At 63.5% G+C, this 24,024-nt stretch overlaps 2 protein-coding genes across 4 annotated transcripts; both read right to left on the bottom strand.

The window, feature by feature from the left end:
* Window positions 1-1,363: 1,363 nt before the first annotated feature.
* Window positions 1,364-8,438, bottom strand: MPV17 (mitochondrial inner membrane protein MPV17). Of its 2 annotated transcripts, XM_061350263.1 has the most exons (7): window positions 8,334-8,438; window positions 4,541-4,656; window positions 3,748-3,840; window positions 3,296-3,391; window positions 1,763-1,795; window positions 1,546-1,598; window positions 1,364-1,469 (listed from the first exon to the last, which is right to left on the bottom strand). In XM_061350263.1, exons 1-7 carry the CDS (start codon window positions 8,404-8,406, stop codon window positions 1,400-1,402), a joined length of 534 nt encoding a protein of 177 aa, XP_061206247.1. In that variant the 5' UTR covers window positions 8,407-8,438; the 3' UTR covers window positions 1,364-1,399. The 2 variants fall into 2 exon arrangements, with proteins under 2 accessions (XP_061206247.1, XP_061206248.1); XM_061350264.1 differs by lacking the exon at window positions 3,748-3,840.
* On the bottom strand, window positions 8,436-23,795 carry CAD (carbamoyl-phosphate synthetase 2, aspartate transcarbamylase, and dihydroorotase). 2 transcript variants are annotated; one of them, XM_061350262.1, is made up of 45 exons: window positions 23,595-23,795; window positions 23,173-23,312; window positions 21,408-21,537; window positions 20,673-20,815; window positions 20,425-20,566; window positions 19,745-19,916; window positions 19,487-19,672; window positions 19,300-19,412; window positions 19,013-19,158; window positions 18,796-18,927; window positions 18,345-18,578; window positions 18,036-18,257; window positions 17,483-17,671; window positions 16,926-17,050; window positions 16,713-16,846; window positions 16,521-16,633; window positions 16,168-16,418; window positions 15,848-16,094; window positions 15,632-15,730; window positions 15,315-15,539; window positions 15,049-15,231; window positions 14,732-14,950; window positions 14,467-14,634; window positions 14,213-14,395; window positions 14,031-14,135; window positions 13,703-13,951; window positions 13,436-13,517; window positions 13,101-13,267; window positions 12,824-12,988; window positions 12,611-12,742; window positions 12,319-12,520; window positions 12,042-12,232; window positions 11,836-11,976; window positions 11,649-11,744; window positions 11,436-11,577; window positions 11,248-11,295; window positions 10,740-10,784; window positions 10,494-10,648; window positions 10,315-10,389; window positions 10,013-10,225; window positions 9,666-9,791; window positions 9,403-9,558; window positions 9,233-9,334; window positions 9,033-9,127; window positions 8,436-8,565 (listed from the first exon to the last, which is right to left on the bottom strand). In XM_061350262.1, the coding sequence occupies exons 1-45, from the start codon at window positions 23,677-23,679 to the stop codon at window positions 8,463-8,465; spliced, it is 6,771 nt and encodes a 2,256-aa protein (XP_061206246.1). In that variant the 5' UTR covers window positions 23,680-23,795; the 3' UTR covers window positions 8,436-8,462. The 2 variants fall into 2 exon arrangements, with proteins under 2 accessions (XP_061206246.1, XP_061206245.1); XM_061350261.1 differs by lacking the exon at window positions 11,248-11,295 and having other exon boundaries at window positions 23,595-23,790.
* Window positions 23,796-24,024: the final 229 nt, after the last annotated feature.

Here is a 24,024-nt window from a genome sequence, read left to right as displayed (position 1 = left end):
AAGTTCTGATGCATCCTTGGGGTGCTGAGGGCTGGGCAGGCTCTGCAGCTCCATCTCTGGCAGTGTGCACCAGGTCCTGTGCAGGTTTCAGCTCCTCTCTGCTTGGGGTTGTGGCAGGGTGGCCAAGAGGGTCAGGGCTCAGGCCCCTGAGTGAGGCTTAACCATTGTGGTTCCACCAGCTCTGCTCTAGAGGCCCTGGTCAGGACATGCCAGGCAGGGCACTGTGTGAACCAGGTCATGACTGCTCGCTGTGTATGTGGGATGAATCCAGATGCACATCTCCACAGGCAGCAACGCAGGCAGGCAGTGGTGGCATGGGACTCCTTGCAGGCAGGACAGGTAGGCTGGTCTTGGACAAGGCATAGGTAGATGTGGCCTGGTCACAGCCCTACCTCCAGCCCTCGAACAGACCCTTCCTGTATCCTCCCTGCTATCCACAGCCTTGCATGGAGCATGCCAGGAGCCCCCGGAGGATTCTGCACCCAGAACTTGTGCCCCTGGGTGCGGCTCACCCTGTCCCACTGCCCAGCAGTGGAGCCATCATCACACCCCACAGACAGCTACAGCAGGACCTGGGGACCCCCTAAGCCACCATCCAACCTCTATAGACCCCCTTCTCACTGAGACAGGCAGGGTAGCCCCCCTTCATCAACCTGCTCTGCTCAGCACAGTGCCAGCCCCACACTTGGCTCCTTAGGGATGAAACAGAACTTGGAGCAGTCAATCATTTGCCCCAAGACTCTGCTTGGCTGCCTACCCCACCAAGGGGACAGCACGGCTGCAGCAGCTCCCCAGGCACTGGAATGGCTTCTGTGCAGCCCCTGGTGTGAGACGGGATGGCCACATGCCGAGTGTCACAAGAACCACAAGTGAAAACCAGTGTGTATTTGGTGCTCCCACTGTCTGAGCCACAGCAAACCCTGCCCTCAGGAGGAGTACGCCCAGCCTGTGGCAGCGGGTGCTGCAGGGCTGCAGGCACAGCACAAGCAGCCTGGGATGGGGCAGCCCCTTGGCAACACCATTGGCAGCTCCAAGCGGGGCAGTGCACAGCACAGCATCTGCACCAGCACGCACCCAGTGCTGCTCCCGCTTCTCTGGGGAAGGACAGAGCAATGCCCATGGGAGGATCAGCCACTGTGTGGGGTAAGGGGCTGGGGAGAGAAGTGAGCACAGGCGGTGAAGCATGCTGAAGGGCAGAGCTGCTGGATCCAGAGCAGGCACTGACCCATCTTGAGGTGTCCCTGGAGCGCAAGGGCTGCAGCTGCGAGTGTTGGGGTTTCCAAAGGAGAGAGGTGGACGGCTGCTGCCAGCATCCTGTGTACCCCAGCCCCAGATACGGGCCTGCTCCAAGGGCTCTGGGGGTGCAGCATGCAGGCTGGGAGGTGACATGGTTTCCACCTCACATCCGATTTGCTTTCCAGGACAGGTAGCAGTTCCAGACGATAGCAACGCACTGGACAACGGCGAGCCTAGGGACAGAGGGGACAGGGTCCACAGCCACAGGCTCCAGGAGCCCAGGAACCAGGGCCATGGCTGCGTTACTACCTGTGCTTCAGGGGCACGAAGTAGAAGTTTGCTATTTGTACCGGTGGCCAGATCTGTGCAGAGAAGGAGGCAGCGGTGAAGGGGCCCTGCCAGTGCCCCTGCCCCGTGACCAACTCTGCCCAGGCATTTGGGGTGTCCAACCAAGCCCACAGCAGCATCCAAGGCAGGGGGCAAGGACAGGACCATGAAGGAGCCCAGCTGGGGGCACAGCACTTACACAGTAGTTGGTCAGCAGGGCGTCTGTGTAGTCCTAGGAGAGAAGGGAGACTGTGAGTGCTCAGAACAGCTCTGCTGCTGCACAGCCCCACTACATAGCTGCCCGCAGCCCCAGCAGCAGTGGCCACTGGCACAGCTCCAGGAGGCCCCAGCACTGGCAAGAACAGTGCAGGATGGCCAATGTCCCCTGTCACATTCCCTCAGCTCCATGCCTGCTCCAGCTGGGCACAGGGCACTGCAGCCCCTGCACATGTGGGGTGGCCACGGCTGCTCTGTCTCTTCCTGCTGCCATCATGGCTTTTAGTGCCACAGCCAGGCCTCCACATGCTGCCCTGCCTGGGCAAGCCTGGGAAGGGAGCAGGGGCAGGCCTGGGGCAGGGTAAGGTGCTGAGAGGGCAGGTGGCGAGCTGGGCACCTGCAGCAGACTCGGGTCTCTCCCCATCCCTGTGTCCCCCAATCCCCATCCCAGGCACCATGAGGCAGGGATGGAACCGGGGCACTGCCCTGTCCTCGTGCTGCAGCTTTACCCCAGGGCAGCAGGATGAATCCCTCATCAAGGCTGGCTGTGACTCAGCCAGCAGCCCGGCCTCCTCCCGGCACTGGCCAGCAGCCCAGGACTGGGAGAGAAGGCACAGGGGTGATGGATGCTCTGCTGACGCTTCCTCTGCGTGGGGAGAGACGGATGTACCCCAAGCCAGGGGTGAAGGTGGCTGCCAGCCACCACTGCCCGGCCCCAGCCCAGCCCCTTCCCAGGGCAGGGGCCTGGTCAGGAGCCATGGATCAGGGAATCACACACCACTATACCAAGGCACCAGTGGGTTTCCCTGAGGGGGACCAAGATAAGATACATGGCACCACTTGGCTGAGGTGCAGTTGGGGTGGGTGGGAACACTTTGGGTGCCTCATCCCATGGCTGGTGGTCACCAGCTTCTCAGTGACTCACGCTCTGGACATGCTGACTCAGCTTGTGCACTGATTTCCAGCAATTACCGCTAATGGGAACCATCTCCATAATGGCTCTGGAGATGCCAGGAGAGGGGCCTGACGGTGAGCTGGGAGCTGGGTGGCACCAGGCACCCAACCACCCTGGCCCAGGTGGGACCCAAAAGCCATGCCACAGGGAACCGCTCTGACAGCAGCACCCAGTGGAGCAGCTGCACGAGGCACCCATCACTGGGACCCAGAACTGAGCCCAGCAGGACCAGCCATGTGCACCCCCAGGCCCTGGCCAGGCAGAGAGCTGCTCTGTGCCCCACAGCAGTGGGGTGGCCGCCTAGTGCAAAGAGCTCTGTGGTTGAGGTCCCAAGGCACAATAGCTGGTTGGAACTCAATGCTATTTAAGGTCCCTTCCAGCTCTAACCATTCTATGATTCTATGTAGACCAGGCTACAAGGACAGGAGTGTGATAGCAGAGCTGGGGATATACAGTCAGTGCTAGCATGGCTGGGCATGGGCATAACCACAGATGGGAGCAGCCGGCAGTGCCAGTGCACCAGGAGGCAGCCCCACACCACCCCAGGGGAGCAGCACATACCTGCTGGATCTTGGACCAGTTCTCCTCCACTGACAGACCATTCATTGCTCCTGTGATGGCAAGGAAGCAGCCAAGGAAACACGGTGCAAAGCCCCCCTGCAAGAGAGGAGTCAGGGCACGATGCTGAGGTGCCTGTGGTGCTTGGAGCTGGGCCTGCAGCAGGGGTGGGAGGCACACATCCAGCCTGCCTCATGCCCTGGGGCTACTCAGCCTGCTGCAACCCAGCACAGAGCTATACAGAGGTACTGGATCCACCAAGGGGCCTCTGGGAGGGTCTAAGTCCAGGCGAAGGGCATCTACTCTGCAACCCTTCCCACCCCAACCTGCCACTGCACTGGGGCTACTCCTGGCCTCAGAAACTGGGGCTCAAAGAGCAGGACACAACACATGGCTGTCCGCAGTATGTGGCTGCACCAGCCGCACACAGGCATATTAACCCCCATGGCACTTACCTGGTCCAGGACCATCTTCTTCACAGCCACGACTTTCGTTGTCCCTGGGATGAGCTGATCCAGGATCTTGTACCAGCCACCCACAACAGGACCCTGCAGCACCCGGGTGTGAGGAGCAGTGTCCTGCTCTGCCAGGCCACAGGGCACTGGGGCTGGGAGATCTCCAGAGCTGGCTACGTGGCTCTGCCCCAGGCCTGAAACACAGGGACAGGCCCTGCCCTGCTCCACACTGCCATGGGGCAGCCCCTGCATCACATAGATGCAGTGGTGCCCACAGCCTCCCTCCTCTCCTAAAGCACTCTGCCAGGCAGCACCAGCACCACGGCCTGCTCCAATAGAGTGTGCTTCATGCCTGAGACACCAGGCAGGGCTCCGTGGTGGGGACCTGGCTGTGCCAGTGCTACCCAGGGACCTCCCTGCCCAAGCCACCAGCACAGGGCACAGGGTACAGATCTGCCCCCCGAGCACAGGAGCTGATGGCTCAGGATCCAGGCTCATCATACACAGCAGAGCAAAGCATGTTTGCACCCTGACTCTGGTGTCACCCTCCTGCCCAGTGAAACCTCCGAGGGGCTGGCACCAGCAGTGGGAACGGACACGGGTGCCCAGACTGCACGGAGACCCCATCCTGCAGCAGGGTGCAGTGATAGGTGCTCCTCCTCGAGGGGACCCAGCTCTGCCCATGGCTGCTGGAGGCCCAATTCACACCAAAGCACTGTTGTCTCACCTACCAAAACAGCCCTCCATCCCACTCCACCATGCATGCGTTACTGAACTGCATGCCGGCACTCACCACAAAGCAGAAGCCGATCACCATCATCTTCAGGGTCCGGGGGCCGTGGTGCCCCTGCAGCCCTCTCTTCTCCACCACCTGCTGTGCAATCACATCGCCAGCTCCCATGAGGGCCCCTGCAACCAGCACAGCCTGCTCAGAGCAAGACCTCACAGCGCCCTGCTGCCTGCGGGTCCTGCCCCTGCCTTCCTGCAGCACCCCATGATCTAGGCCCAGCTGTGCCTGCGGCTTTTGGGGCAGAGCCCACCAGGCTGCTGCTGGTGCTGCTGGCACAGCTCCTTGCCTTGTTTTCCATATCAGTGTGAGGGACCTTCTGCTGTGCGCGACCCCTGCGGGCTGCTGCTCAGCTGGTCCTTTGGCAGCTCCTGCTCCATCTGACACTCTTGACCTCTTCGACGCAACTCAGCTGGCCCTGTGCTCCTTCCCCTGGCCTTTGTGGGCTCCCTGCTTATTCCCCTGCTCCTCCCAGACGGTTCCCAGGCATGCCTCCAGCCCTGCTGTGACTTTGCTCCATTCTTGGAAACCCTGAACCTAGCAAGACTTCATCTTGGGTAGCAGCAGCCCCAGCATCTCCCCTCTTCCTGCCAGCCCCAGCTGTGCTGCCAGCCTAAAGCCAGCCCTGCACAGAGGGTCTCCATGGGCAAGGGGTGGCAGGGCCCTGGGTGCATCACCAGTAACACCCAGCCCTCCCTCCCAGAGCCATTGATCTCTCTGTGACAGTCCCCAGCAGTGCCATGGGGAGCAGATCCCAGGCAAAGGGAACAGACTCTGAGCTTCCTGCGGGCAGCATCCAAAGCCAGCAAGCAGGAGGGGAGAGGCTCGGGCCTCTTGCCCCAGGCACATGGACCAGGGATGCAGCATGGCTCCTGGGAGCCATCAGGCAGGAGCTAGACCTGGCCCAGCATGGCTGCAATGGCCAGTAGAGTCTGGAGGCAGCCCAGGAGGCTGGGTGGGAATCAGGACCTCAGCCAAGGCCATCCAGGAGCCATGCCCCAGCAGCGCTGGCCCGGTCTCTGCAGCCCCACAGAGCTGCTGCGCTCCTGGCAGCATCTCCTGCCATTGCATCACCAGCTCCATCTCCCACCCCTGGACCAATGCAGTCCCCAGGGGCTCCAGCTCTGCTGCTGGACCCTCAGAGCTGCTGCACTGCTCTGTGATGGCAGAACAGCCCCTGCCAAACCATGGGCCTCGGCAGTGAAGGGGCCGGGGGGGAAGCATGCAAGGGCCCCCCAGCCAGCATGACAGAAGGTCTGTGACTGCCTGCTGGCTGCTTTCTGTGGGCAGCTTGCCCACTAGGCACAGTCAGGCTCCCCCTGCTCAGCTCTCATTGAGGAAGCACCGCGGCAGCACCAGCGTTACTCATTCAGTCCTGAAGGCTCCGGGCGCAGTGCCTGGTGGTGACGAAGCAGCACCAGGGTTGCTGGGGGTGGGGGGACAGGGACAGGCCTGTCTGCATCCCTGCCTGGGCCCATGAGTGCAGCCAGAGCAAGGCGCTCGCAATGACACTGCTCACCCGGGATGGGACTGACAGTGCCACTGGCACCGGCTGCAGCTCTGGTGTGGGACTGAAGCCCTCAGTGCATCCCATACCATGACCACCAGAACCAACCCCTGCTGCCACCACTGTGTCCCACCCCAGGCTGGGAAGAGCCACCATGCACAGCAGCGCTGGACGCAGAAGGGCAAGGGCTCCCCAGCTTGTTCTGCCCAAGCTGCACGGAGGCAATTCCTCACCTGCTCAGTGCACAGCAGTGCCAGGGGCAGGCAGGAGGCAGCAAACAGCCCCTGCCAGGCCAATCCCACAGGTTGCTGTTCCCACGGGCAGAGGGCTTTGAAACGGGCCCAAGCCTAAGTAGGCCACACTGTCTGTGTTCCCTGCAGGCCTCGCCGGCTGGTTGCTGGAGCCTGCACCACCACACCACAGGAGCACAGGGCTGCTCACAGCAGGCAGGGACAGCAAGGTCACTGCTGCGGGCACGTGCTGCTGCCTGCTGTGCCCAGGCCCTGCTGCCTTCCTGGCCTGGCGCCTGGGATGCAAGAGGCAAAACCCTGCTTGACCCAGCAGCTCTCACCAGCAGGGAGGGCAGCAATCGGGCAGGTGAGCGCGGCCGAACACACCAGGCGCATTCAATGGCCAGCAAACCTCCTTGGCCTGGCCCCAGCTGGCAGCACAGCAGCACTGGGGGCTCCATGAGCAGTGAATGAGGACAGGGCTGGAGGAGGCTGGGATCTGCCCAGCGTGGGGCCCAGGGCAACCTGTCTCTGCTACATGGAGTCTGGCCTCAGATGGGGTAATTACTTGCTGGAGCTACAAGGAGAGCAGGAAAGCTCAGCCAGGGGCAGGGCTGCCCTGACCCCAGAGGAACACCATCACAGCCTCTGCAGTGGGTATCGAGGCCCAAGATGCAGACCCAAAAGCAGAGCTGCTGTTCAGTTACAGGAGCTAAATCCAGGGCTGGGCACATCCCCATGCTCCTGAGGGATGCCAGGGGCCTGAGGAACTGGAGGTCTGCCCCTCGGCAGGGCTGCTCCAACCCCAAACAGCAACAGGCAGAGCTGGAGCCTCAAGCCAGCCTAGGGCTGCACTAAGCCTGCTGCAGCAGCAGGCAGAGGCTTCCGACCTTGGCCTCCCCCCAGGAACCGAGAGGGATGCGCAGCCTGGCCACGCACAGTGCAGGGGGTGCCAGGCCACAGACGCCATCAAATCAGATAAAAATAACCGCAGAACAGTGAGGTGGCCTGGCAGGACCCCAGGCAGCCTGGCAGGCAGGGCAACATGCGATCATCCCCATGGGCAGCCGGGAGGAGAGACAATGGCTGCATGGTGAGGGAAGCACCCCAGCACCCCCACCCCGGCAAGCAGGGCACCCCCAGACCCCACAGTCTGTGCTTCCCCCATGCCCTAGGCTGGTGGGGAGCAGTGTCAGCAGGGAAAGCTGCAAGCAGAGGGTGCAGAAGGGAGCACGCAGGGACCCTCCTCCTGATCACCCCACACTGCAGCCCCCTGCATGGATGGGTGTGCAGTGGAGAGGCTGAGGTGGCTGTTGCTCAGGGATGAGAGCCCTGTGATGCTATGGGCAGGACCACCCCTGCCTGCAGCAGCTGCCTGCGCTGGAGATTGTCCCTAGGGCACATGGAACAGTGCAACAGTGCCGGGGCAGATTTATGGCACCTCCAAGCCCCGCAAGCAGCACCACCATTAGGGAGATTGAATCACCCGTGTAGAGGCCCAGGAGCCTGTCAGGGGCTCAGCTCTCTCCAGGCAGCAGCTCTGTACCTGACTCAAGCCAGCCAGACACAGCCCACCCGGGGGAGGCTTGGCCACATGCTGTGCTGCCTGAGCCCTTAGGCAAAGGCTGCAGCCCACTGCATCCCCTCAGGAGCAACATCCCAGCTTCCATTCCCACTCAGGGGGCATCAGGGCTGCCAATACAACCTCTACCCTCCGTTCTGGGGCAAGTTCTCGAGTTGTGGGACATTACTCTAGGGCTGTGCCTCCTCACAGCCCTGCACCAGCCCTCCTGCCTCCAGCGCAGAGATCCCTGCAGCTGAGCTCCTGAGCCTGAAGAGGACCGGTGGAACCCATGGCGGGCCTCTGCTCCCCGCTGAGCCTGGGCAAACGGCAGCATCTCCTCCCCCCGAACACGGACCCGTAAGGCACTGGGACCACCCCGACGCCCCCGGTGTTCCTCCCACCGAGGGTACAGTGCCCACACCAGCAGGGCGACAGTGTCGGGGGGCTGCGCACCGCAGAGGGTGCGGAGGGGCTCCGGCTCGCAGGGCCGGCCCTTACCGGCGGTGAGCGCCTGCGCTGCCCCCGGCCACCGCGTCAGCAGCCGGCCGCAACCCCTCCACAGCGCCGCCATGGCCCGCGGCGCGACGAGATGAGGAGAGGTCGCGGTTGGATGACGCGTTTATTGTGTCAGTAGCGGCCCAGCACCGTGGCCAGCAGCGCCATCCGCATGTACATCCCGTTCTCCGCCTGCCGGAAGTACGCGGCCCGCGGGTCCGAGTCCACCTCCACGCTGCGAGACCGGTGTCAGCACCGAGACAGCACACACAGAGCACACAGCACACACACAGAGCACATAGAGCACACACAGAGCACATAAGAGCACACACAGAGCACAGACACAGAGCACAGAGCACACACAGAGCACAGACCCCCACACCCTGAGATCCCCCAGACACGCTGCCTCCAGCACACCCCATTCCCCATCACCCCACAACCTCCCAACACTGCAGCCCCAGCTCCCCCAAACTCGCAATCCCACCTCCCAACCCCACCACCGCAGCCCACATCATCCCAGGACCCCCTCCTCCTGCCCAGCACACCCCATTCCCCATCACCCTGACACCCACAACCCAGCAAACCCCTGCTGCAGCTCCCCCAACCTTCCCCTGCCCCCCACACTACAGCCCATATTGCTGCAGGACCATCCACCATTGCCCAGAACACCCCATCCCTGTGCCCCTGCTGCCCTGCTCATACCTGATCTCATTGACGCGCGGCAGGGGGTGCATCACCACCATCTTCTCTTTGGCCCGGGTCATGATGTGGGGTGTGAGGATGAACTGCCCAAAACACTGTGTGGGGAGGGCATGGGGCAGCTCGGAGCCCAGGCCACGGAGCCGCCACCCCATGGGCTGCCACCTCCCACCAGAGTCCCCCCCCACCTCCCTCTCACTCACAGCTTCATACTCCTCAGCCACACGGAAGCGCTCCTTCTGGATGCGGGTCATGTAGAGCACATCCGTGTCCGGCAGCGCCTCCTCGATGCTCCCAAACTCCTCCTGGAGAGGCACTGTCAGCAGGTCCATAGGGGCCATGTGGCCCAAACCTCCCCACCCCACCTGCTCACCTGCTTGATGCCCTTGGAGGCCACAAAGCTGGTGATGTCATCAGGCATGCGGAGCCCAGGGGGGGTCACGTAGCGCAGGTTGACACGGTACTGGGTGAGCAGGCGGGCCAGGGAGTGCACCGTGCGCCCATGCTTCAGGTCACCCACCATGGTGATCTGTGGAGAGCGGTCAGCCTGACCTGTGCTCCCCAACAGCCCCAGAAAATGACATTTAGCCCCACAGCACTCTGGGGGGGGGGGTGCCATGGCTCCCAGTGCCGTACCGTCATGCCATTGACAGTGCCCAGCTCCTCACGGATGGTGAAGATGTCCAGCAGTGCCTGTGTGGGGTGCTCCCCCACCCCATCCCCGGCGTTGATCACAGGCTTGCGGCAGTGCTTGGCGGCCAGCTGGGAGCACAGGAGAACTGAGCACAGGCACAACATAGCCCTCACCAGCCCCACACAGGGCAGAACCTGGCACTTGTTCCTGACACCTTACCCACCGGGAAAACACAGCCCTGCCCCATAGCACAGGTCCCCACCATGAGGGAAGGTCCTCCAAGTGCCTTCAGGGTCGGATGTGGCTGCCCTCACTGCAGGCAGCAGCCAGCCCCACCAACCCCATTCACCTCAACAGCGCCCGGCTGGGGGTGCCGCAGCACCAGCACGTCGGCATAGCAGCACATGGTCTGCACGGAGTCAGCCAGCGACTCCCCCTTCTGCACCGAGGAAGTGGCCTCCGAGAAGGACAGGACAGAGCCGCCCAGCCGGCTCATGGCAGCGGCGAAGGAGCTGCTGGTCCTTGTGCTCGCCTCGTAGAACATGGATGCCATCACCTTGCCCTGTGGGGGCCACACCATCGTCACAGGGCTCTCACAGCATCGCCTGCGGTACCCAGGGGTGTGGGCAACCTCCCCACCACCTGGCTCACCTTGAGGATGTCCAGGCTCCGCTCCTTCTGCACCAGCATGCGCAGGGTGTGCGCCACGTTGAAGAGATGTGACATCTGCAGGGAGAAAAGGCTCAGCCAGGCCATGGGCAGCACCAGTGCCCCTGACCCATGCTCAGCTGGGCACCCATGGCCCCGCTCCTGCCACCAAGCCCAGGCACCTGCTCCTTGGAGAACTGCTGGACGGAGAGGACGTGCTGCCCGACAAGGGGGTTCAGCAGTGGGGATGTCTGGAAGTGGGGCATGCCCTGGGGGGATGCCTGGCGCGGGATGGAGCCCGGTGGGTAGAAGTAGCTGTCCTGCATCACAGCCAGGTCTGTAGCACCGAGAGGAGCAGGTTCAGCCCACTGGGGGAGGCACACAGAGCCCCAGCACACGCAGCCACCGTGGATCCATGGAGCACTCACCTGCCTCCGCCACCTTCCTGCCGGCCTTCTCACGGGTGTCCTCGCCTGGGTGGGAGAGGGAGCGGTGGCATTAGAGGGTGTGGGCAGCTGTGGCACCCTGGCTACTGCTCTCCCATGGGGCTGCCAGGACGGCACAGCCGGGTGACAGCACCATGGGACCCAATGCCCAGGGCCACAGCCACCCAGAGCCAGGACAGGCCAAGACCCAGCACGGCACTGCGCCCCACTCCCCCTGAGCCCCGCAAAACATGATCGGACGCAACCCAAATCACACTGGCAGGCGAGGGGTCCCCGAGGTGCCGTGCGGGCTGAGAGAGGGGAGCAGGCAGGCGCGGCCATGTCCTGCCCCCCAGTGCGCTGTCCCATTACACTGTGGGCACTGTGTGTGTGCGCGGGCAGCCCGGCGCCAACACGGCACCTGGGGGAGGGGATGCACTCATCAGCTGCGGTTAGTGCCGTTAGTACAGCCACGTTTCATTGTCAGAGTGAGTCCCCCCTCCGATATTACCGGTGCCTCGGGCGCCCGGGCGGTGCACAGCTCCCAGCCTCCGGAACACTGAACAGGACACAAGGGCTGCATCAGCAGGGCCGTCCAGCTATGGCCCCAGACCCCGCCCTGGGGTGGCACACGCTTGCTGCCCCGATGCCCACCCACTGCGCCCCACTGTGCCGGGTCAGTGACAGCCCCCTCCGTACCTGGCAGCCCTGGGTCAGAGGCCCGGTGGATGCGGGGCGGGAGGTGGAAGCGCCCATCACCTGTGGGGCCAGCCCGGCGCGGGCTAGAGGCTCGGCCACGCAACATCTCCCCAGCCACCACGTGACGGGGCCGCTCGGGGGTCTGCAGTGAGAAACTGAGCTGGAGCAGGGGCAGGGCATGGAGCCCCTCACCTGCCCCACACACCCCAGTACCTTTGCGCTCTCCTTGGTGGGGGCTGCATGCGGTGGCAACACAGTGCCCGAGGGCCATTTCTTCACATCCTGCCCATAGCCTGGGGGCACCAGCACCTGCAGCCATGGGGGTGATGGGGTCAGTACTTAGGAACCCCAGGGCTGGGGGACCACCTTGATACAGGCAGAAGGGAACATGAAGTCTTACCTGCCCATCAATGTAAGCAACCTCTCCACGCAGAACCACCCTACGCACTGTCCCCTTCACCTTCATGCCCTCAAAGGGTGTCCAGCGGGCCTTGGAGAAGGCCATGGAGCTGGGGATGATCCACTCGTGCTCCAAGTCCACCTGAAAAGACAGCAGGTCAGGGCCAGGGCTGGGGCTGGATCTGGTGTGGGGAGGCAGGGACCCACCTCCACATAGGTGTCCTCCTGTGCTGGCAGCCTGAAGATCTTGCGGGGGTTCTCATAGAGGCGCTGAATGATGTCCTCCACGGTGAGCCGCCCCTCGGAGACGGCCGTCAGCAGCAGTGGCAGCATTGTCTCCAGGCCGGGGAAGCCAGGGGGTGGCTCAGGGCCCTGCTTCTCATCCAGCGTGTGGGGGGCTGTGGGGCAGGGCTGGTCATGGCAGGACCTGCTGCTGCCCTCACCCCATGCCCCCGCGCCGTGGCTGCCACCCGCCAGGGCTCACCGTGGTCTGTTGCGAAGCAGTCGATGGTGTCCATGTTCTCCCAGAGCGTCTCCATGTCCTGGCGGGTGCCCAGCGCTGGCCGCACGGCTGCTCGGCCCTCCCCGAGGCGCCCCAGGTCATCCCGGCACAGGAAGAGATGGTGTGGGGCCACCTCACATGTCACCGGGATCCCCTTCTGCTTGGCTGCCTTGATGAGGAGGATCTGCGGGGGAAGCAGTGAGGGGGGGGCCCCAAACAGCCCTGCACCCTGTCACCGGGGCTCACAATCCCCCCACTGCACCCCTCCGCTCACCTCCTCCCTGCGGGCCACGTGGCAGATGTGCACAGGGCGCTGGTACAGCTGGGCCACCATCAGGACAGCAGCCACTGTCTGCCGCTCCGCGTGTGCCACGATGGGCAGGTGCCGCGGCCACTGCTCGAAATGCTAGGGGGACACAGAGTTGGTGGGCACCAGCACCAGGAACTGGGTCCAGCCCCATGGCAGCCGCTGCCTCTGATGGCTCACCTCCATCCACAGTGACACATCGTCCATCCGCAGGTTGGAGAAGGTGTCGTTGAGGTACATCTTGAGCCCAGCGGCTGCACTGGCCAGTGGTCCCAGCAAGCTGGTGTTGTCCAAGGAAGCCCCCAGGAAGAGGGCGAAGTCACAGCGGGCCCCAGCTTCAGCCAGCTGCAGGGTTGAGAGGTGGTGAGTGCCAGCCAAGGTCAGCCCCACGGCAGGCAGCAAGTGCACCACATCTGGCACTACAGCACCCAGATAGGGCACGTGGGCAGCCCCTCACCTTCTGCACGAGGGTGAATGAGGTGGCGTCAGTGACAGCGGGGCTGGTGTTGGGCATGGCACACACCATGGTGACACCCCCAGCCAGGGCAGCTGCTGTGCCTGATGCAAAGTCCTCCTTGTGGGTGCTGCCCGGCTCGCGGAGGTGGACATGGACATCAATCAGGCCTAGGGAGTGGGGCAGCATCAGCACAGGCAGCCCTCAGCCACAGGGGATGCAGGACACCCTGGCAGCGCAGCAGGGAAATACCTCCTTTCCCTGCAGCACCTTCGGCTGTGCCCTGCCCAGCTCCCTTCGGAGCCCCTGGCTGCCACCATGGCCCTGGTCCCATCTACCTGGCAGGCGGATGAGTTTCTGGGATGTCATGCAGTCCACATGCATCTTCAGTGGAGGGGCTGCCCCGATCTGTCCGAGCGCCTGTGGAGATGACAGCCATAAGGCAGGACCCATTTTTCAGAGACACCTGGGACCAGGGCAAAGATATCTGCCTAAGCTGCACCCAAAAATGAACCTCCCAGCAATGCCCAGGTAGCACAGCAGGACTTTCCCATCCCAGCCTCTCCTCCCTTCACCTGCACCCACATCCCTTGGGCCCAGCCCACCTCCACGAAGAGCTTGGTGCACTTGATATCGATGATGAGCGGCACGGAGTAGTCAACGGCCAGGCGCCGTGTGCGGTAGCCCTTGGTGACGAAGGAGGAGAGGCGGCGGCCCCCCGAGTTGCGCATTGAGAGGTTGATGACCATCTCAAAGTGGTTCTCAGCCAGGTAGTCCAGGATGCTGCGCTGGGTCTCCCGGGTGCCGGCCTCGCTGCCATCTGTCTCCTCAAAGTGCCAATCTACAGCCATCACCTGCCAGCAGTGACTTCCATCAGGGCCCTGAGCCTGCCCCAAAGGCACCCACGGCCCCCATCCGGTCCTCAGCCCCAACCTTGATGCCGTGCTCAGTGTAGAAGTCAGCGGTGCCAAGGCTGGCGTAGAGCTTGTAGCCAAGGCTCTCCAAGGTTCGCACTGTGGGCAGCAGCTCGCTCTTGTTCTGCAACAACCCCATGGCTGGTCAGAGGGAGGGAGAGGGGCAGAACAGGCCCCAGCCCCTGCCCCAGCCCCACACACCTTGTAGCTGCCAATTGTCAGCAGGATGTTCTTCTTGGGGATCTTGAAGCCAGTGCTGAGCATGGCTTTCAGGTAAGCCTCGCAGCGGTTCTCCCCAAAGCAGGCCACCTCACCTGTGCTGGTCATCTCCACCCCCAGCACCACATCAGCGCCCGCCAGACGTGAGAAGGAGAACTGGGGCACCTGGGGGCAGGAGAGGTTCAGGGGCTGCCCAGCCACATGGCCCAGCCTGGACCCTGCACCCCCCTGCTCACCTTGACACCAACGATGCCTGTGCCTGTCATCAGCCCCACGGGCTCCACATCCTCACCCATGATCACTTGGCTGGCCAGAGCTACCAGGTCCACACCCAGGGTCTTGGAGACAAAGGGGAAGGAGCGGGAGACACGGACATTGCACTCGATCACCTTCAGTTGGTCATCCTGGGGGAGAGGGGACAGTGTGAAGCACGTCTGGGGACACAGGGTGTCCTCCTGCCAGCACTGTGATGGTCCAGCACAGGTCCCCAAGCTAGGATACCTTGGCAATGAGCTGCAGGTTAAAGGGCCCAGTGACCTGCAGCTCCTGACCAATGGCATGGACGATGGCCTTGATGCGCTCCAGTGTCTTGGGGGTGATGTCCTGGGGGGGTGTCACCAGCGTAGCATCGCCCGAATGCACCCCAGCATTCTCCACATGCTCTGAGATGGCGATGGCCACCACTATGCCATCACAGGCCACTGCGTCCACGTCTATCTCCTGTAAGCAGGAACATGGTCACAGGTGCTGAAGCAGAAGCACATGTTTCTCATGGGGAACAGGGATGCCCTAGGACAAGAGCAGCCTCCTGGATGGACCTTGGCCTCCTGGATGAACTTGGAGATGACAACAGGCTGCTCCTTGGACACGGCCACGGCATTGCTCAGGAACTTCTCCAGGTCACTGTCTGAGTAGGCCACATTCATGGCAGCACCGCTCAGCACGTAGGAGGGGCGCACGACACAGGGGTACCCAACCTTGCAGCAGAAGTGCTTGGCTGACTGCAGGAGACATGGCACCCTCAGGGGACATGCAGATGGTTGGTCCCCATGGGGTAGCCCCATCACCCTCACTGTCCCCCCACCTCCATGTCAGAGAGCTCCTTCCAGAGGGGCTGGCTGATGCCGATGGAGTCGAGCAGACGGGAGAACTTGAAGCGGTTCTCAGCCGAGTCAATGGCCTCTGGAGAGGTGCCCAGGATGCGGCACTGCTGCCGGTGCAGGGCCATGGCAATGTTGTTGGGCAGCTGCCCACCCATGGACAGGATCACACCCTCAGGGTTCTCCAGCTCGTAGATGTCCATCACCACCTGTGGTAACAGGTAAGGCAAGGTCATGGCTGGAAATGGGGCCATGGCAGCCCTCACCCTTCCCCAGCAGGCAGGGCCCCAGCCCTGCTCACCTCGAAGGAGATCTCATCGAAGTAGAGGCGGTCGCACATGTCATAGTCTGTGCTCACCGTCTCGGGGTTGTAGTTCACCATGATGGTCTTGAAGCCCATCTGCCAGGGGAGCAGGATAAGGTGAGGCCAGGAGCTCCACAACTCCTCCCTGGCCTCATCCTGTGGCCAAGGACACCCAACCCACGAGGTGTTATGGGCTGCTGGGGCCAGGCTGACCTTGCGGAGCTCCTGGATGCAGCCGACAGCGCACCAGTCGAACTCCACGCTGCTGCCGATGCGGTAGACGCCAGAGCCGATGACCATGACGTGGGGCTCGCGGAAGGCCAGGTCATGCTCGGTGCCATTGTAGGTCAGGTACAGGTAGTTGGTTTGGGCTGGCCACTCTGCCGCCACGGTGTCGATCTGCTTCACCACGGGCAGGATGTTCAGGTCACGCCGCATCTTCCGCACGGCCAGCTCGGTGCTGCGAGGGGCAGGGTGAGTGCCAGGGGACCTGTGCTGGGGCACAGAGTGGGGCTGCTCCCTCCCCACGTTACCTGAGCACGGCCAGGGCCACCTGCTTGTCAGAGAAGCCGAGCTGCTTGGCCCGCTTGAGCACGGCTGGTGGCATGGTGCTCTGCTCCTCGCGGTACGACTCCAGCAGCACCGCGTGGTCCGTGATGTTCTTCATCTTGTGCAGGAACCAGCGGTCGATCTTGGTGAGCTCGTAGAGACGCCCGATGGAGTAGCCAGCCCTCAGCGCGGCCGCCAACACAAAGATCCGCTTGTCTGTCGGTGTCTCCAGCTCCTGTAAGCCAGGGTGGAGCAGTGAGCAGGGGCAGGCAGGGGACAGCTGACTGCCTCTTTCCCCAGGCAGCATGGACCCGCACCCCAGATCCCCAGCACTTACCACATCCGAGGCTGGCTTCACAGTGTGGTCAAAGCCCACGCAGTTCTCATCCACCATCCTCAGCGCCTTCTGGAAAGCCTCCTCGAAGTTCCTCCCAATGGCCATCACCTCCCCTGCAGACAGGGCTGTGAGCAGCTGGACCCTGTGTCCGCAGTGCTGCTCACTCCTGCTGCCCACCTGCTCTGTGCTCACCCACACTCTTCATGGAGCTCCCGATCTTGGTGCTGACTCGCAGGAACTTACTGAGGTCCCAGCGCGGGATCTTCACCACGCAGTAGTCCAGGCTGGGCTCAAAGTTGGCTGTGGTGGAGTTGGTGACGGAGTTCCTGGGGAAGGGACACGGGTCAGCAGCTGCAACTGTCCCAGCAGGGGGGTGCCCCATCCCACCTGCAGCAGTGCCGTTACCTGAGGAGGGGCAGGGGGATGCCCAGGGCCAGCTTGGCTGCCACGTAGGCCAGGGGATAGCCAGTGGCCTTGCTGGCCAGGGCTGAGCTGCGGGAGAGCCGGGCGTTCACCTCAATGATGTAGTACTGCAGGCAGCAGGCAGGCAGGGTTAGTGGGGCAGTGCAGAAGGCAGTCCCTATGGCAGAGCTACCCTGGCACTGTGGCTGCTCGCCTGGCACTGAACAGTCACTAGTGCGTAAGGGATGCAAAGAGTGACAGGGACCAAACGTGAGGCAGGTGGGCTGCGGAAGGATAGCCATCACTGATGGCTATGGCAGGATGGAGCCTGGCAGAGACCATCCAAGGACCACGCACAGCAGCGGGAGGGACTGGGATCCAGCACTGCTGCACTCATGGGAGCTGGCTGAGCTGATGCAGTGAGATCCACTGGTCCCCAGGTACCGCAGCACGGGGAGGCTGGTGATCCACAGCACCATGCAACAGCACTGGGCAGGACCCAGACCTGGGCTCCAGAGGGTCCAGAGGTGGGACCACTGCCCTCAGGGAGCTGCACTCACCTGCTCCGACTCAGGGTTCAGAGCAAACTGGATGTTGCACTCGCCCACAATGCCCAGGTGCTGCACCACCTTCACAGCCGTGCGCCGCAGCATGAAGTACTCAGTGTCGTTGAGGGTCTGGCTGGGTGCCACGACGATGGACTCGCCTGTGTGGATCCCCAGTGGGTCCAGGTTCTCCATGTTGCACACCTGGCAGTGGGGGGACACTATGGGCTGGGGGGGTCCCAACTGCTCCACACGCTGCCTGTGGTGTGCTCCTGGCTGCTGCTGCCCCAGGCAGGTCCCTCCTGGCCCCCACGGGACCAACAGGGACTCCCATGCACAGCCAGGGCTTGAACATGAGCCCCCAGGACACTGCGTGTGTTGCAACCTACACAGAGCATGTGGGGGTCTAGCTCAAGGGCACAGCTCCTAGTAACATACAGCAGCCATGCTGGCACCATGGAAGGCACTGGGAAACCCTCCCCAGGAATGGGGTCCAGCCCCCAACCCTACAGCACCCGCTCCTTCATCAATCCCCCCGCAGGCCCAGAGGTCTCCCCTCATCCCGTACCGTGACACAGTTGTTATAGGCATCCCGCACCACCTCGTACTCAATCTCCTTCCAGCCCTTCAGAGACTTATCCACCAGGACCTGGGAGGTGTGGGTGAAGGCCTGGCTCACCAGGGCCACGAGCTCCTCCCGAGTGTTGGCAAAGCCAGAACCCAGGCCCCCGAGGGCATAGGCAGAGCGCACCAGCACAGGGTACCCCAACCGCTCGGCTGCAGCCTGCGCCTGCAGAGAGCACCAGGGTCATGATGGGAACGGGGAGAACAGCACCCCAACCCTGCCCCACAACCACCCCCGATCCTACTCTCAGACCTGCTCCAGGGAGGCAGCAGCCTCGCTGGGTGCCACGTGCTCCCCAATCTCCTCCATCTTCTCCACGAAGACCTTGCGATCCTCCGTCATCTCGATGGAGGTGACAGGGGTGCCCAGCACCCGCACATGGTACCGCTCCAGCACGCCTGCCTTGGTGAGCTCCACACCGCAGTTGAGAGCCGTCTGCCCCCCGAAGGTCAGCAGCACCCCATCAGGGCGCTCATTCCGGATCACCTGCGGGAAGACAAGGTGGTGGGGCAGGGACCCACGGAATGCACCCTGTGCCCTCCAGCTACCACCATGCCTGTGCTGCCTGCCCCTCAGGGGCTCCCCCCCATGCCACCCAGCCCTCTGTGTATCAGACCCCACATCATCCCTCTTGCTCCCCAGGCCTGCTGTCCCTGCACCCCCAAAACCACCCATCTCCCAGCCAGTGCTCTGGGGTGCTCACCTGGGTGACATACTCAGGGGTGATGGGGAGGAAGTACACCTTGTCTGCCAGCCCCTTGGAGGTCTGCACTGTGGCAATGTTTGGGTTGATCAGCACCGTCTGGATGTTCTCCTCCTTCAGCGCTTTGATGGCCTTATGAGAAACAGCGGGGTCACAGCTGGTGGCCCTACCCCTGTGGTCACCCCACTGCCCCTGTGCCCCCAGGGTGGGTGCTCACCTGTGACCCTGAGTAGTCGAACTCTCCTGCCTGCCCAATGGAGAGGCCTCCGGAGCCCAGGATCAGCACCTTGCGGGGCCGGGCTCCGTCCTGGCTCCCCGTCGGTGCCTTATCATAGGTCAGCCAGTCCCGCAGGCGCTCCCGCACTGGAGGGACACGTAATGCTAACGCCAGGGTGACACACACCCTGTGCACAACAACCCAGTCTGTTGCCCCCTCTCAGCCTGTCCCCTGTCCCACAGCCCCAGAACTGAGGGCTCAGCCGCCCCTTCCCACCTCACACCCACCCGTCCGGCTGCTCCCATCTCCGCTCTGCAGGTCCCGTGCGGTCTCCACGAAGACATCGAAGAGCCCCTCCAGGTCCGTGGGGCCAGCACAGTGCTCGGGGTGAAACTGGACGCTGTGGAGGGGGTCAGGCAGGGCATGGCCCCACCTTCCCCCCTCAAGACCTCTGAGCCAGAGTCCTGCACCCACCTGAAGAAGGGTTTGTGCTCATGGACGAGACCCTCATTGGAGCCATCGTTGGCGTTGGTGAAGAGCGGGGCCCAGCCCGGTGGCAGGCTGCCCGCCTCCACCGCAAAGCCGTGGTTCTGCGCCGTGATGAAGCAGCGCTGCGTGTCCTCATGCAGGCACGGCTGGTTGTGCCCACGGTTCCCGTACCTGGGCAGCAGGACGGGCGTCAGGCAGCCCTGGGCAGCCGGGACCCTGTGATGACCCCGGGCCCCCACTCACTTCATCTTGTAGGTGTGAGCACCCAGGGCCAAGGAGAGCAGCTGGTGCCCCAGGCAGATCCCAAAGACAGGCTTGGGCTGGGCTGCGTCCAAGACCTGCCGCAGGCTGGACACCGTCTGCTGGCAGAGCTGTGGGTCCCCGGGGCCGTTGCTGATGAACAGTCCATCAAAGTCTGTGCCAAGAGAGCAGCGAGGTCAGAGTGGAACCCCCGAGGTTGCAGAGGGCCCTGCCACCCCCAAAGCTCTGCAGGGTCACAGCAGGGCCCCACGGCTACCAACAGCGAGGCCCCCAAACTCACAGTGCTCCTGACACCCCAGCAGGGTCACACCAAGGTGCCCTGAACCCACAGCACCCATCCAGGTGGCAGCAAGGGCCTCCCCAGTCCCACAGCCACCCCACGGCTCCCTCCACAGGGTCACATTAGGCCACTCTAGCACCACAGTCAAGAGTCCCCCATCCCACAGCAAGGCACCCAGCCCAGGTCCCCCCATCCCTGCATGGTCACACTGAGAGCCCTGAGCCCCAAAGCCCTCAGAAAGGATGGCATCAAAGCTCCTCAGCCCCACAGCATGGAGCAGGACATGGTTCCCTGCTGCCCCCAGCATTGAACCACTGGCCCTTGCTTCAGCCCCCCAGCCCTTGGCAGGGCCCCAGGATACCCTCAGCTGCTGCCACCCCACCTGCAGTGTCCAGTGAATGGTCCCAGGGCACCACGGTGACAGCCGCCCCCCGCTCACACAGGCACCGCACTTGGTTGTACTTGAGGCCGCAGTCAACCGCCGTGATGCGCAGCGACCCGCTGGGGTTGAACACACAGGGGGCCTGCGGGAGAGGGGACTGTGGATCGTCCTGCCCTCCACAGCCCCGGCTTCCCCTACAGCCATTGGTACCCATGGCCCCAGCCAGGCTCCAGCCCTCCCAGTCCCACCTTCAGGGACACCTCCTGCACCAGGTGCCGTTTGTTCGGGTCCTCAAAGGAGAGATTCTTCACGGGGGTCCCATCTGGCAGCAGCTTCCCCAGCAGAGTCCCGTTCTCACGGATCTTCTTTGTTAGGGCCCGAGTATCCACCCCTGGGGATGGGCTGTGAGACACAGAGCCCCACAGCCCCATCCCACCCTGACACAACACTGTCACCCCCAGCTGGCTCAGATCCCAGCGGGGCAAAACAGGGAATCAACTGGGTTAGAAAAGACCTTAAAGATCATCACGTCCAACTGTTACCGCAGGACTGCCAAGTCCACCACTAAACTATGTCAGTAAGGGCCTCGTCTCCATGGGTTTTGAACACTTCCAGGGATGGTGATTCCACCACTGCCCTGGGCAGCCTGTTCCAGTGCCTGAAAACTGTTTTGGTGAAGAAACGTTTCCTAACATCCAATCTAAACCTCCCCTGTGCAGCTTGAGCTCATTGCCTCCTGTACTGTCTTGTTACTTAGAAGACACCAACCCCCACCCCACTACAACCTCCTTTCAGGCAGTTGTAGAGAGCTGTGAGCCCCCCCTGAGCCTTCTCTTCTCCAGACTAAATAACCCCAGTTCCTTTGGCTGTTCCTCCTCAGACCTGTGCTCTAGACCCTTCATCAGCCTCCCAGCACAGAAACAGGTCTGGCTCAGAACTCTCTGCCCCACAGCCACCCAACCCCACCATCTTCCCAGTCCCACCTTCCAGCCCAGGGATGTTCTGCTCCTTAAGCCACTGGTCCAGGGAGCGGGATGCACTCCAGTGGCTGGGGGTCGCCGAGCACTCACCCACCACCAGTGCAGCCACATGGATCTTGCTGGACTCGAACCACTGGGGACAGTGGTGGGAGGGTGAGCATGGTTGGGCATAGGTCACGAGCCCAAGAGAAGCCCTGTGCGCCCCTTGGGTCCCCAACCTGGCTGTCCCCATGGGGCACATCAGGACAGCTACAGCCTGGGGCAGTCCCATGGGATATGGACCCCATCCCTAGCCCATGGCACAGGACAAGCCCCCGCTGTCACCCTACACAGCATGCTGGGCTGTGACAACCCCCACTTTACCCCCCACACAGCCCTGTGAGGTTGAGGCTTGATCCAGCTGAGCCCCAGGACGGGGTACCTAGGCCCCCAGTGCTGCTGGACCACAGCCCCCTGCCCAGAGGCCAACACGTGCTGCATCACAGGCCTGTCAGCTCAGCACATAGGAAAGCCCGGCTCCCTCCAGCCATAGCCTCCCCACAAAGCCCCACACATGCCAGTGTGTCCTATCCCACTATCCCATAGGGCTCTGGTTCCCAGGAGGAGTGCCTGCAGGGCCTCAGCAGAGACCCACATGGCCCCAGCTCAGAGGGAGCAGAGCCAAGGGCTCCTGGTCTGCCAGTGCGGGACAGGGCTGTGCAGGAGAGACTCCTGGGGTCAGTGCTGCTGGAGTGGGGCCTGGACTCTGCCCCGGGACAGGCAGCACAGGGGCTGAGGGGTTGGGAGGGGTCTGGGGCCTGCAGCAAGCACTGCACTACCCTGCCTCATTCCTGGGGGCCTGGGGCCCCCATACTGCAACAGAGCCCCATTAAGGACAGACAGACAGCCCTGCTCCCCACATGCTGCAAGGGCACCCCAACTCCAGCACACTGGGGTGTCCCCCTGAGGAGCAGGGCACCCCGAGGCCGTGCTGCCAAAGCACCAGGGTCAAACCGTGCCCGCGGCCACGCGCTGCCTTAGGGTGCAGGTGCTGCCTTAGGGTGCAGGTGCTGCCTTAGGGTGCAGGTGCTGCCTTGGGGTGCAGGTGCTGCCTTGGGGTGCAGGTGCTGCCTTGGGGTGCAGGTGCTGCCTTAGGGTGCAGGTGCTGCCTTAGGGTGCAGGTGCTGCCTTGGGGTGCAGGTGCTGCCTTAGGGTGCAGGTGCTGCCTTAGGGTGCAGGTGCTGCCTTAGGGTGCAGGTGCTGCCTTAGGGCGCAGGTGCTGCCTTAGGGTGCAGGTGCTGCCTTAGGGTGCAGGTGCTGCCTTGGGGTGCAGGTGCTGCCTTAGGGCGCAGGTGCTGCCTTGGGGTACAGGTGCTGCCTTGGGGTGCAGGTGCTGCCTTGGGGTGCAGGTGCTGCCTTAGGGTGCAGGTGCTGCCTTAGGGTGCAGGTGCTGCCTTGGGGTGCAGGTGCTGCCTTAGGGCGCAGGTGCTGCCTTGGGGTGCAGGTGCTGCCTTAGGGTGCAGGTGCTGCCTTAGGGCGCAGGTGCTGCCTTGGGGTGCAGGTGCTGCCTTGGGGTGCAGGTGCTGCCTTAGGGTGCAGGTGCTGCCTTAGGGTGCAGGTGCTGCCTTAGGGTGCAGGTGCTGCCTTGGGGTGCAGGTGCTGCCCCGCCCTGGCACCCTGCTCTGCCACGTGCCTGCAGGCAGCACATTGGGCAGCGTCACGTGACACAGGAGCCCTGCCGCAGGGACACGGTGCTCCAGAGACCGCTGCCTCGGCCTCGCTCACTCACCCTGCTGAGGCCATAGAGGTCGGTCTCGTCCCCGGGCACCCCGTAGTTACCCACAAGCGGGTAGGTGAGCACCAGGATCTGCGCCTTGTAGGAGGGGTCAGTGAGGGCTTCGGGGTAACCCACCATACCGGTCTGGAACACTGCGAGCGCACAGAGACGACACGGAGCATCGCGGCTGTCTCGCGTCTTGCCAGTGGAGGCACTCGAGCCCTGGGAACAGCCGCCCCCATCCCCCCAGCGCCCCGGGCCAGCCCCGCTGCTGCCCCACGGCGGGCGCCGAGCTGAGGGGCGTCACCGTGTACTGGCCAGACCGCCCCCCTCATCCCTTCCCCCTCTCCAGCTCGCCGGCCTCAGGCCTCCCCCAACATCCGCCGCCGTCCCGGACCTCATCCCGGTCCCGCCCCGCCCCTGGCCGCACTCACCCACTTCCCCATCGGCGGTAGCCCCGACAGCCCCGAAGGGGCGGCCGCGCAGCACCGTCCCGTCCTGCAGCACCAGGCAGCCCATGGCAGCTCCACGTGCGCTCCAGCGGTTCCGCGGCGGCGACCGAGCGAAGCGCGTGCCCCGCGGCGGCAGCAGCGGCAGCGGGAGGATCCGGGGCGGGGCCGGGCCGAGCCAGTCCGCGCGGAGGAGCGGGGCGGGGCGGCGGCGGGGAACGGCGGCAGCACCTGGTTCACAGGCCCGCGGCGGGGCAGAGAGGAGAGGGCGCGGCGCGGCGGGGGCGCTGCCTACAGCGAGTTAGGGCACGATCGCGGAACAACGGTGGAGGGCGGGCTGGGCACAAGGAGCCGGAGAGCGGCATGGCGCGAACACGACCCGAGCGCGCGCAAAACGCGCGCGGTGCCGAGTAAC

The sequence above is a fragment of the Neopsephotus bourkii genome, unplaced genomic scaffold (assembly GCF_033783945.1).
Source record: "Neopsephotus bourkii isolate Nb327-2 ecotype Australia unplaced genomic scaffold, CSIRO-AGI_Nbou_v1 NB_481, whole genome shotgun sequence".
NCBI classification, from domain to species: domain Eukaryota; kingdom Metazoa; phylum Chordata; class Aves; order Psittaciformes; family Psittacidae; genus Neopsephotus; species Neopsephotus bourkii.
Note: the sequence above shows the minus strand (reverse complement) of the source record. Positions and strands in the feature narration are given on the sequence as shown.